The sequence below is a fragment of the Chiloscyllium plagiosum genome, chromosome 14, assembly GCF_004010195.1.
Source record: "Chiloscyllium plagiosum isolate BGI_BamShark_2017 chromosome 14, ASM401019v2, whole genome shotgun sequence".
Taxonomy (NCBI): domain Eukaryota; kingdom Metazoa; phylum Chordata; class Chondrichthyes; order Orectolobiformes; family Hemiscylliidae; genus Chiloscyllium; species Chiloscyllium plagiosum.
Window position 1 is genome coordinate 43,493,265 of NC_057723.1, and position 13,999 is coordinate 43,507,263.

The 13,999-nt window shown below is 37.2% G+C and overlaps 1 protein-coding gene across 6 annotated transcripts in view; it reads left to right on the forward strand.

The window, feature by feature from the left end:
* The window catches only part of LOC122556682 (glutamate receptor ionotropic, delta-2-like), a 538,289-nt gene that overhangs the window by 212,135 nt on the left and 312,155 nt on the right, over positions 1-13,999 (forward strand). The window contains exon 1 of one of the 6 annotated variants that reach the window (XM_043703719.1): positions 8,899-8,954. The exons of the other annotated variants lie outside the window; for them this stretch is intronic. Coding sequence (XP_043559654.1) covers positions 8,933-8,954 — 22 coding nt within the window. The 5' untranslated portion in view covers positions 8,899-8,932. Of the gene's footprint in view, positions 1-8,898; positions 8,955-13,999 lie in introns of those variants that run through there. 6 annotated transcript variants of the gene reach the window in all.

Consider the following 13,999-nt stretch of genomic DNA (forward strand, 5'->3'; position numbering starts at 1 on the left):
CCGCCTTCTTGACCTGCAATCTTCTTCCCGACCTCTCCGCCTCCACCCCCTCTCTGGCCTATCACCCTCACCTTAACCTCCTTCCACCTATTGCATTCCTAACGCCCCTCCCCCAAGTCCCTCCACCCTACCTTTTATCTTAGCCTGCTTGGCACACCCTCCTCATTCCTGAAGAAGGGCTTATGCCCGAAACGTCGATTCTCCTGCTCCTTGGATGCTGCCTGACCTGCTGTGCTTTTCCAGCAACACATTTTTCAGCTCTCATCTCCAGCATCTGCAGTTCTTACTTCCACCTTGCTATAGGAAGGATGCTATTAAACTGGAAAGAGTGCAGAAGAAATTGACAAGGATGGTGCCAGGACTTAAGTTCTTTTGAGTTATAGGGAGAGGTTGGGCAAGCGAGGACTTTTTTTCTTTAGAGCATAGGAGACTGAGGGGGGATCTTACAGAAGTATATAAGATCATGAGAGGCATGGACAGGATGAGTATACTCAGTCTTTTCTCCCCGGGTTGGGGAATCAAGGACTAGAGGGCATCAGTTTAAGGTTAGAGAGGAAAGAATAAAAGGGAACCTGAGGGATAACCTTTTTTATACAGAGGGTGATATGCATATGGAATGAGCTGCCAGTGGAGGTGGTTGAGGCGGGTACATTAACCACATTTAAAAGGCATTTGGATAAATACATAGATAGGAAAGGTTTAGAAGGATGTGGGCCAAGTGCAGGGAGATGGGGTTAGTGTAGATGGGCATTTTGGTCGGCATGTACCAGTTTGCGCCAAAGGATCTGTCTCTGTGCTGTAGGACTCTATGTGGGTTGTTAGCTAGGGAGACAAGTTAAAAGTTGGGATTGACCACAAAGGTTTTGTGCTTCATAATATTTTGATGAAGGAAATGTTAGTTCATTCAGTTCTGATGTTTGGTTAAGCAGTTTGATCATATTAGCAATGGAGGAGCTATTGAGAGAGCTGGTGATGAAGTCAGCTGAGAATCGTCCATGTACTTGTGAAAACTAATGCTGTGTTTTTGGATGATATCCTGAGGGTCAGCATGGGCATTAAGAAACAGGCAGTGAGGCAGTGAGAGTGGGGGGATCACCAGTCATAACTGTGCAGAAGCAGTAAGAGAAGTCATTGGATGTGATCCTCTGCTGCTGATGAAAGAGATAAGAATGGAAGCAGATGAGTGCAGTCCTTCTGAGCTACAAGACAATGCAGAGCATTGGGCCAGGATAGTGTGGTCAACCATTTCAAAGACTGTCGACAGGTCAGCAAGGACAAGAGGCAAACATGCCACAGTTACATTTGAAGAGCAGTTTCAGCACTGCAGGGAATATTCCTGATATTGCTTCAGTGTTAATAGTAGATGTCCACATGCTCTAGAAATTAGTCAAGAATTAACCAAACTTATGACCTGAAAAGTGAAGGCCACTCAATGATTTGTTCCTCTGAAATAATTCATCAGCAAGGGCTTGCTTCAGCAAGCATTGGAATTTGGAGCAAGAGTGAGCAGCTTGGCCTCTTGAGTTGGTGCAACCATTCTATAAGATCATACTAATCTGAATACTCCATCTTCTCACCTTCTCCAATAACCTTTCACCCCCTTGGTTATTAAGATTGTAACATAAATCAACATATCGATCAGTGAGCAGTATAGAAATGTTTCAGAGATGATGTTTCATGATCTATCAAGCTTTAACATTCAAAAGGCATTATTAGTTCAGTTCTTGTAGTCCCTTGATTACCATCTAAATCATTTATACTTTAAGATCTCAGACTTACCGATTTTTTCAGTGTTCATTCCATTAAACCTGTCACTTATGAGTGTGCTTTGCAATGTGGACTTTCAGTTCTATTACTAACATTGATTTCTTTCATGACCTGGCCCACAAATCATGTTCCATCATCACTATTGAACACCTAGATCTTCACAGCTTTACAGAAGATGTTGAGCAGGAACTTTTGCAGAAGCATCATGCATATAGGTAGAAAAAAATCAGTAATGTGCAAAATATGTTTAAAAATCTATCTCTATATTACCTGACATGATCTTTATTCTGTTTACATTGTTTTCACTACCAGCTATACTTAGGACAAAATGAAGCCTTTTCATCCCTAATAATTGTACTATTTATGTCTACAAAGCTTTATAGTTATTTTTGTATAGTTCTAATAGCTGACAATATTAATAGCCTATTCAAAGTTGAGCAGTGCTTAGGGTTTAACTTCCTTGTTACGTCCAGATACATACTGTTTCATGACATTATCCTACTTTTGCATTTCATGCATGCTTCATATCAAAACAGATTTCTGAAAATTTAAATCCTGAAAACATTCAGCAAGTATATTGATGTCGGCAGAGATTACTGACAAGTTGAAATGTTGGGACTCTTCATTCGAACTAATTTTAACAATAATTTGTGGCTTTTACAAGATAGCGCTTTTTATTTTTGATAGATCCTCTTGAAGATTGATCACTTTCATTACTCATAAAATTATTTCTAATCTCTAAAGCTGAAAGAAAATTTGATTTACTTGTAATGTTGCACGTCATATTGAAGAGTATCACATATTTTCTTTTTTTCCCTACATTGATTTCCTAAGCCAATCAAACTTCAATATGATAAACTTTCTATTGCGGATTTCTACTAATGCTATGACGAACCATCAGAAAGTCATTTCATTGGAGTCATTTAGAGTGATTCACCATCCTCCATGAAAATAGTTGTCTTCACACTTTATATTTTTCCTATAAATACACCTGACGAAATAAATTTCGAATGAAGGAATAGAATTTGTAGCCTCTGTTCTGCATATGAGCTGCAATGCTTTCCCTTATACGTGGCACTTCAAATAGCTGGTAAAAGCAAAGTACAGATGCCTGAAGATTTTCATAGATAAGTTATATTGGACTTGAAATATTAACACTGTTTCTCTCTACACATGTTGCTACATCCGCTGAGTTTCTCCAGCACTTTCTATTTCTCTTTCAAAACAGTTGGTATCATGTTGAAAGTCCCCACCATTCACATTTACAGAGATACATAAATTTGATTGTGTGCTTTGCTATTCAAAGTAGCTATCTGAAAGATAAATGAAAAAAATGCAAATAACATTGGTGCAATTGCTAGTGATTGTTATTAGCACCTTTTGTAAGCCATAATGGAAAAGCAAATTCCTTTTGATTTTGCTGACATTTTACTGATGTTTTTATTATGTTCTCATATTTTACTGGCAATGAAATAAAATGTCAATTGTTCCACAATTAAAGTAAATATTTTTGTGTATAACAAAATATAAACAAAATGGTAGTGCATTCTTTTAACATAAATTAGTCACTTTAAGACTGTAAGATTGTAGTTTTATATATATTCATAAATAATTCACATTTTATAGCCCTCGAGCATAATAATGTCTGTTTTGTTAACCTTCAAATGACTCATAATCGATATGTATTCTCTCAAGGATACCTTACTGATTTTTTTATGGTCTCTTCTAGAAACATGAGGCAAATATCAGAGACAGTGACAGAAATTTGGTACTTGAAGTTTTTTTTAAAAATAGTATTTTAGTCAGCATTTATGCATACAAATGTAAATAGGCAGCTGCAATGTTTTACTGCAAACCACATATTACACCAATGGTTTTTAAATCACAGTATTTTGAAGGAACTTCATAGGTTTTGCACCTTTTGGTATCCATGTATAGCCTTAGATATTAAATATTATATTGTCTTAAGAGATGTTGTTGGACCTACAATGTATTTCCTTCATTTTCTACTTTTGCCTTGAAAGAAAATCCATATTGGAATTCGGTATATTTTTCATTGCAATATACCTCCAATGTCCTAGTCTTCATATAATATATTGTTGAATTTATTCAAAAACAGGCCAGGCTCAGGAAATGAATCAAGTTTGTTTTTTTTAGCATCGCAACTCCTAACATCAGCCACAGCAAATATTACATGCACAAGTTTACACATGTCTCCTGATGAGATATTTGTATCTTCAATAGCTGCAGGTGAGGTGCCAGAAGACTGGAGAGTGGCTAACGGGTGCCACTATTTAAGAATGCTGGTAAGGAAAAGCCAGGGAACGATAGACCAGTGAGCCTAATGTCAGTGTTAGCTAACTTATTAGATGTGACTCTGAGGGACAGGATCTACACACATTTGGAATGGCAAGGACTGATTAAGGACGGTCAACATGGCTCTGTGCATGGAAAATCATATCTCACTAACTTGACTGAGTTTTTTGAAGTAGTGACAAAGAAGATGGATGAGGGCAAAGATGTGGGTGTTATCTACATAGACTTCAGCAAGGCATTTGACAAGGTTCCACATGGTAGACTGTTAGCAAGGTTAGTCACTAGGAATCCAGGAAGAGCCAGTCATTTGGATACAAAATTGGTTTGAAGTTAGGAAACAGAGGGTAGTGATGGAGGGTTGTTTTTCAGATGAGAGTAGGTGACCCAGGGACTGCTGCAATGATCAATGCTGGTTCTGTTGCTTCTTGTCATTTATTTAAACAATTTGGATGAAAATATAGGCAGAATAGTTAGTAAGTTTACAGATGACACCAAAATTAGTGATGTAATGGACAGTGAAGAAGATTATCTCAGAGTAAAACAAGACCTCAATCAGAGGGACAATGGGCTGATGGGCCAAGGAGGGGCAGATGGAGTTTAATTTAAATAAATGTGAAGTGTTGTATTTTTGTTAAAGCGAATCAGGGCAGGGCTTATACATTTCATGGTAGGGTCCTGGAGAGTGTTGCCAAACAAAGAGACCTTGAGGTGCAAGTTCATTGTTCCTTGAAAGCAGAATCACAGGTAGACAGGTTAGTGGAGAAGGCATTTGGAACACTTGCTTTTATTGGTCAGTGCACTGAGTATTGGAGTTGGGATGTCATGTTGCAGCTGTACAGGACACTGGTTAGGCTACTTTTGAATACTGCATTCAATTCTGCTCTACCTGCTATAGGAAAGATGTTATGAAACTTGAAAGGGTGTAGAAAAGATTTACAAGGAGATTGTTGGAGTTGGAAAATTTGAGCTATAATGAGAGGCTGAATAGGCTGGGTCTTTCTTTCCCTGATGTATCATAAGCTGAGAGGTGAATGTATAGAGGTTTATTAAATCATGAGGCACATGGATAGCCAATGTCTTTTTTCCCAGGATAGGGGTGTCCAAAATTGGAGGGCATACGTTTAAGGTGAGAGGGAAAAATATAAGAAGAATCTAAGGGGTACCTTTTGATGAGGAGGGTGGTGCATGTAGGGAATGAGCTGCCAGACAAGTTGTGGAGGCTGGAACAATTGCAACATTTAAAATGCATGTGGATGGGTACATGAATAGGAAGGGTTTAGAGGAATATGGGCCAAATGCTGACAAATGGGACTAGATTAATTTAGAATACCTGTTCCGTATGGATGAGTTGGACTGAAGGGTCTGTTTCTGTGCTGTACAACTCTATGTCTCGAAAGACAGGCATTCCAGAGGCTGGATTGAGTTGTTGTAGGGAATTGACACATTGCAAGTAAGGAAACAGTAAAAGTCAAAACAGAAGAAATTCTCACCCCGATAGTCTTCATCTTAGACTGCATACTCTGCAACATTGCTTTGCATCAGTTGTGATCTAATGGTAACACCCTTGTCTCTGTGTCAGAATATTGCTTGTATATTAGGGACTTGCATCCAAAAGTAATCTAGGTTTTACAGCTCTGTAGGAGTATTGCACCATTAGAGGTGCTCTTTCGAATGAGATATTTAGCTGAGGCTCCCTATACCCTCTGAGATGTAAAAGATGCCATAACACTATTTAAGGAAGAGTAGGAGAGTTTTTCCCAGAGTCCCACTCAATAATTATCCTTTAGCCACTGTCATGCAACAGTAACCTGGTCAATGTCACATCACCCTCAGTGGGTGCTTATTGTACTTACATTATAAAGTTGTCCACACTTTAAATGCACTCCATTGGCCATAAACAACTTTGACACATCTTGAGTTTGTCAAAGTTGCTATCTTGCAAGCTGTTTTATTTCTTTTGAGATCATATCTGTCTATAAATGGAAAACAAATCTTTTTCAAGGTAAGAACAGGAACAAATAACCTCCCTCAATGCAAATAAATAATCGACCATATAATCCTGGCAGTTAGCAAGCATGCATGTTTCTGTAGGCCAGTAATGGTCACCAAACACTAGCTTCTACTTTGGATAGAACATGAACGTTTTTAGCACAGTTACAGCACAGTGCTCAATAACACAGTGGTGCGGGAGTGTAGAATTTAGAATTTTATAACGATTGACTACAATTTTAAACAAAAGTTGGGGCTGCCATAACGTTTAAGTATCTGATGAAATTACCTGGGTGTTTTCTCTTAGAGATTTTGTGTTGTATTCAGTCCTCAGCCTTGAGAGAAAGCATTTAGATAATGTCAGACAGCTCTCAATACATAATCTGTTTATGGATGTGCCTGACATTCAACAACAAAAAGGCAGAATGAAAAGGAGAAATGTTGATTTTATAGATTTAAGTTGCTTGTAAAATCACAAGTCAGATTTTCAAGAGAGTTCAGACAAAACCTCCATGTTCACTGTCAATAAATATCTTCAATTAGAGGAAGAACCATAATGATTCCACATAAAAGCAAACTGTCACTGTTTATCATAATGGCTACCACAAAGTTATATAAAGTTCAAATACACTCTAATAAAAGGAAAGGACAGGTTTTAAAGATGAGAGCAGAGATCTTATGGTACAGTAGATAGCGTATTTTCATCTGAGCCAGAAACTTTGATGCTAGTCCCACTTAAGGACCTGATCGACAAATATAGAACATTCATTATATGCCTAGAGTAAGGAACAACATATGCCATTGGGAGGAGTAACAGTGGGAGAGCTTTCCTTGTTTGTCTTGTGATGAAAAGAAATTGGAGCCTTTACCATCTATCATGACCTTCCAATTATATTATACATTTCATAAAGAAGCCTAACCTACCATTCAAGTGAACAAAAAAAAGGACACTAAATGGCAACTGCAGCCAAAACAGATAACTCACTCTGCGTTATCTTAAGAATCAATTGCAAAGTTTCAGTAAATAATTAGAGGATTTCAGAAGTGCCTTTTTGAATGCTCAAAATATGTGAAGACTCAACAGCTCTGTATAGTTGAACAGGAGACAGGAAGAAGGATATCACAAGGAATTTAGCATAATTGATTTTACTTTGTGGAACAATGATTTAACAAAGTTAGTGTTTACAACATTTTTGATTGTGACAAAAGCTGACTGAGGACACTCACTGAGAGAAATAGTTGAATATCATGAGAGAGATATCTTGAAACAGCAAATTCTTCTCGACAGGATGATAGAAGAAAACATGTAGAATAAAGCAATGAATGGACTGCAGTTCTGACTCATGCTACAAAGAGCCACAATCTGCAGTGTTAGGAATCTGAAACAAATGAGCAGTCGCTCACTTCTAGCACCTGTTCTGCTTAATCCACCTATGAGGGCTGCCTCCAACTATTCAACTACAGAAGTCATCACAGTTGTTGATTATGAATTCAAGTTTCAAGACCTTCCCTTCAGGATAAGGATTTTCAAGTATTGAGTCCTGCAATGATAAAAGAGATACATCATATTTTAATTTGTAACTTTTATCTTTAGATCATCATGTGTGTATTTTAGCAATCATCTCTGTAATAGTTGTGTACTGAACTAACCTCTTATGTAAAACATGAAAATTTGTTGTTTGTAATATTTAAGTAGAAATATGCAAATTAACAGGGGATTGCATAGAAGATTATAGAAATTCTTAGTTCACGGAAGACATTAAGGAAACACCTGGTAGGTGACAATGACATTATAATCTATACCTCCAGGTGACTGAATGCATGCAAAAACAATGCATAGATAGAATTTAATAGATAGCTGGACAACTAATGTGGATCAGATTGGTGCCAATGGTTGGTAGATTTGGGACAAGCCTTCTTACTCTACTCGTGATGGATGCTGTGCTGCTATGAGTAAAACCAACCATGAGGCAAATAACTAAAGATGTAAGGACAAAAGAAGAATGTAGAAATCTTTGCATTTATATCTATTTCACCTTAAGTATTTAGGGCACTCTACTATCCTGTGCAGTTGGGAGAAATAAAATTCTAACTCCCAGAAGCAAATAGTGGAGAGTTGGCAACGTAGTACACATTCCATTAGTTCCACTTTACCAACTTAATGCATGATTTTCATGCACCCTCGCAGTCATACTTGAAGATAATTCACTTGGTGAGCATATAAAGCTTCATCAGATGATGTTCTGAAACAAATGGCTCAAATATTCAAATAATGACACTGCACCAACATGTACTATTTTAATCTGAACAATTGTACATTCAAGCTTTGTCGAGCTCTTAATGATTAAGGTGAATTGTATTTTTTGTGTCAGGTATATAATATATTTTAATCATTTTTAATGAGTGTAATGTTTCAACTAAATTAAAATGTTATAGCTGAGAAAATGGTTTGTGCTACAAAGTTGAACATTCTGGTTTTTTAAAAAAAGGGAAACAAAAATGGAAGTAACAAAGAGGGAGAAATATATAGAATTATTTCAAAGGTACAATATTTAGAAAGTTTTGACTTTTTTTGACCCAGGAGTGAATAGTCAGTGATCATTTATAAATATTCATTTTGATAGTTAACTGAAGAAAGTGATTAGTTCAATTCCTCAAATATTAGAGTTTAATTTCCATATCGTCTTTTCCAAATTAAGAAAACAAAAGAAAATTTTGCATCTGTGCAATGTTGACTCTAGTTAATTAATTCATTCCTGCCTGTATTTTTTTTCTTTCCAAACCACATAGATCTTCTTTCATGGATGAAGAAAGAACAATATAATTCATCTGTTTGATCAGCCTACCTAGCTAATTTTTCATGGTCACCATGAGATCAATTGGTAATTAGCACACAAACAATAATTTTCTGCCAATTAATTAAAATGACCTTATCAAAATAAAAATGAAGTTGGGGATCTTCATACCTGATAAATAATGTTTCTTGCTGAAGTATCTTTCATTGTGACACCTCCAATAAATCGCATAGTTCTAATGAGTTATGTCCTTACATTTTTGTATATGGATTCTTTCATTCATACATTCATATAAGCTGCATCATTGGGAGCCAATTACTGATCAACATTAACAGCAATGACAAATTTATTATAATTCCCAAGCAAAAATCAACCAAATATTTTTAGACATTCACCAAATCAAACTCTCCTTTATAGGAACCATTCAAATTTACTATCATTAATCACAGAGTCATAGAATCTCTGGAAATAAACTCTTCGGTCCAACCAGTCCATGCCAAACAGAATCGCAAACTAAACTTGTCCCACCTGCCTGCTCCTGGCCCATATCCCTCCAAACCTTTCTCATTCATGTGTCTTTCCAAATGTCTTTTAAACATTGTAATTGTACTTGCATCCATCATTTCCTCAGGAAGTTCATTCCACACGCAAACCACCGTCTGTGTAAAACATTTGCCTCTCTTGTCTTTTTAAAATCTCTCTCCTCTCACCTTAAGCATGTGCCCCCTCCTAGTCTTGAAATGTTCCATCCTTGGGAAAATACAATGACTATTAACTCTATCTATACCTCTCATTATTTTATAACCTTCTGCAAGGTCTCCCCTCAATCTCCTACGCTCCAGTGAAAAAAGTCCCAGCCTATCCAGCCTTTCTTTATAACTCAAACCTTCCATACCTGGCAACATCCTGGTAAATCTTTTCTGAACACTCTCCAGCTTAATAATATCCTTCCTATAACTGGGCAATCAAAACTGAATAAAATCTTCCAGAAGAGTCATCACCAATGTCCTGGACAACCTCAACATCACTTCACAACTACTATAGTCAAAGGACTGAGCAATGAAGGCAAGTGTATCAAACACCTTTTTGACCATCCTGTCTATATTTGAAGCAAACTTCAAAGGATTATGTACCTGCAACCCTAGGTCCCTCTGTTCTACAAAGGGACCTAGGGTTGCAGGTATATACTACCCAAGGCCCGGCCATTAATTGTCTAAACCCTAAATCAAGATAACTTCTCTGATTTTCTATGGGATGCAAACTTTGCTGGTAAGATCGGTTTTTGTTGCCCATTCCTACTTGCGTTGAACTAAATGGATGACTAGGCCAGGTAAGATTCAACCACATTACTGTGTGTCTGGAGTCACATGTCAAATGGATCAAGCAAGGATGGCAAATTTTCTTGCCTGAAGTGAACCAGTTGGGCTTTCCTGGTCACTCTTTCTGAAACAGCCTTTATATTTCATAACCATTTATCGAATTTAATTTCTACCAGATGATAAGGTGGGATGAGAAACAGTTACCCCAAAACATTATCCTGGTCTATGGATAGTCACAATGCCATTGCCTCCCTGAATGACTGTGTTAGGACTTGCTTCTGTTCACACTCCAGAACTTTACCATGAAGTGGTGGATGGCAACATGAATTATCATTTATAATGCACAGTTTTTACAAGTGTTTTTACAGAACCTATAAGGTAAACTTGAACTAATTATTCCAACTCCTTCATTTTGCATTAATGCACTTCAGCACGAGATAGCTCCCTACCTGTAAAGACACTTATGTATGTTTGTATCTCCAGTCATCTTACCTACTAGATAATACACTTCTTTTTTTATTCTTTCTGCCAAAATTGGCAGTTTCATATTTACTTACATTATGTTCCATCTGTCACATCTTTGCCCATTCAGTTATGTCATCTAATCTTTTTGATGCCTCCTTATAGCCTCATTGCAATTACTTTCCTGCTTTTGCACCGTCAGAAAATTTGGCAATCAAACAATCATTCAGATTCAAGTCTGAAGAAAGGTCATTAAATTATGTCTATTACAGATGATACTAGACATCCTGAGTTTTTCCAGCACTTCCTATGTTTCGTTTTTACTCTTTATAAGATTGCTGATTCGATGTTACCCTGGACATCTTGTTAAAGCACAAAACATTATACTTCAGAAGCTTAGCTTCTGACCTCAATTTCCACTTAATTTTTTTTATATTTCTCAAATTCCATAATGCCACCTCATTCAAAAAATCCACATATATTATAAAGGTGCCTGAAAACGTCTCTTTCTGATACCAATAAAAGATGGTAGAATCTGCTTTTAAGAAAACACACCTATTTTCAGCCAAAAGATTCTCCTGAAAAAATGTCACATCATTGTGACATAATTCAGATCATTATTGTATTTGTTTAGTTTCCTTCTGTACAGTGAACCTCTTTTAGCGAGAACCCCTCCAGAAATGTGGCTTTTATACCAATGATTTATACTCCCACAAATAGGTGGCTAAAGACTTCCGGAATACCTGACCTGCTGTGGATGAATCCATTCAAAGATATCCATCAGTCAGTCACTGTTTAAAACCCAGAACAACTAACCTCAAAGACCCATTTATAAAGACCCTTTATGTATAAATCCATCTTCTGACAAAATTGGCTATCACTTTCTGTAGACACAAGTATAAATTCAAAACTCATTTTAATTATGCAATTTATTTTGCCTTGTATACCAACTTGCACCCTAGTTTATTCGTGTTAAATCCATTTTGAGTCTGTTCAGGCATCCTCCTTTCAGTATATACTCTATTTAAGCTATCGAACCTGTTTGCACTTTGATATGTTTTGGGACTGTAATGGTGAGCTTCAATTGTGGTATTCTTTGTCACATTTCAGTATCATTTTTTTAAAGCAAAGGGGATCTCAGTGAAGGCTGGAGTAGGAATGGCAAATATTGCTTTCCTGACCAATCCCATTCCCAATTAAAATCATGGTATGATGAGTTGAGGACAGCCTTTCCACCCAGAGACCAAGTGAAAGTGGTTAGCGAAGAGCCTCAGTCTGTCGCAGTTTGAGGACAAGTGGGGGAGAGAGAACACTTGGATGAGCAGATACATGTATGGGATGTGGGGAAACTTCCAGATGCAGGTTTGAGGGCAGAGTGGGAGGAGGGATGAGTGAGTGGTTCCTCCTCAGACATAGAGAACAGCAGGATCGGCTGGGACTTGGCCTGGGGCTGCCAGGCTGAGAGCATCTCCAACCCTGTTTACACTGACCCCTCACTACAGTGCTAGCAGTGGCCAACTCTCCCATTGGTGCTGTTTGAACTGTTGAGTTGGATTGGTTGATGGCTCCCAATGGCAGGGCGACCAATATGAACCCAGCCATCAAATGGCTTTTGATTGTGTCATTACTACTGGAGAGGAATTTGGTGGGGCTACAGCTGTGGTTGTGCTCACCACAATGACTATAAAAGCCAGTCTCATCTGTCAAGATCCAGGCTCTGGTTTAATAATTCCAGTTTGCTTCCATTTTGAATCTCTCAGGGGTCTTAAGATCATGGAACTAGAACCGACTGCTGCCATTCATCAAAACCCATCTATGCTTTAATTCACTGAGCAGCCCAGTCCTTAGGTGCAAGTATCATGCTGAAGTAAAGACTACTGGCAAATACACTGCATAAACCTCTATGTTCAAGAAAAATGTAGCCACTGAGCAACATAAGCAGTAACTGGCCCACATTATGGTATGGATAGTACTGTCTTCTATACTTGATCATAAAAGTAAGGACATTAGCACATTTCATCATTCTGAAATGCACAGCTTACTGTTTTTCTTTAATAGCATGCTTCTTGCTGTTTTAATGATCTTGATTGCATGTTTTTATCAATCATTCACAGTTATGATTTTCTGCTGCAGAAGATACCATCAGCTCTTTGATGACCCTTTCAGATTTGTCATTCTCAATTATTAATTCAAGCACTTACCCTTATCCACAGAGAGTTTTCTGTACCAGTAATGCACCATATGACAATAAGTAAATTGTTATTCACTTTTGAAACTTAAATTAATGGAATTGCTTCAATATTTTGTGTGTATGTTTGCATGAGCCATATTCTGAGCCATATTCTTTGATAAATCTCATCTTACTTAATGTGGCTCATACATAGAAATTATTTCACTCAGATAATACCTGAAAGCCAGATTTCTCCATTCATTGCATTTTTTGTAAATTAATAATACTATTACTGATTTATTTATTCATCACTATTCATGTGGGTATTTGTACAGAGAAGAAAAAAGTCCCTAGAATGATTAATGAAGGTGTTATGTTGAGTAAACAATGTGCAAGGCTAAGGGCCTGGAGTAGGAAATTAGACCAGCATAGGTAGTATTGTATTTTTGATGTGCAGAATTGATGGGCAGAAGGCCTCAACTGATTAGAATGATTGTACGATTCTACAATTATAATGTAATAATGTTCTCAACCTTACTTTTCTTCTTTTTTACTTTGTGATACTTCGCCAATTGTTATGAAGTTGAAGGCATGCACTTATCCTTTAAGAAGAGTGAATAGTAATTTGTACTGAGAGCTTAGAAGGACCTGTCTTAGCAGTCTCAGAGTGTACTGGAAAATTGAAAATATGTAACATTTGGCTGTGAATAGATGCCTGAGTTGGTTGCTGTTTTGACAACAATTCACATTTAACCAATCAGTTTAAATTATACCCCAGGATACTAAAACCCAATCGAGTTTGAATTAATTGTTTTGCCAATACTGTATTTCACTAATGAAGTGATCCTATGTTTTGGAATATAAAAAAAAATCAGGCAGATGAAAGTCAGAGAGAGAGTAAACTGCTGTCAATAGAGTAACTGCCATCGAGAATGACTGCCAGTCAAAGACACTCTCTATCAAAGGTATTTTTTTAAGTATGAAACATCTTCACAGAGAAAAGAAAAATGACCCAGGGAGACCTTCAGCCAAAAGAAGACGACTGCCCTGTGTGGTTTTGAAATGAAGTTGATATAATTTTAATATGGGTTTTTATTGGAACAGTATATTGTTATAGAATTGGAGGCAGATAACAAGTAGTGAAGAGAAAGGAGGCTGAGATTTGTGAATAGTTGCTGTTT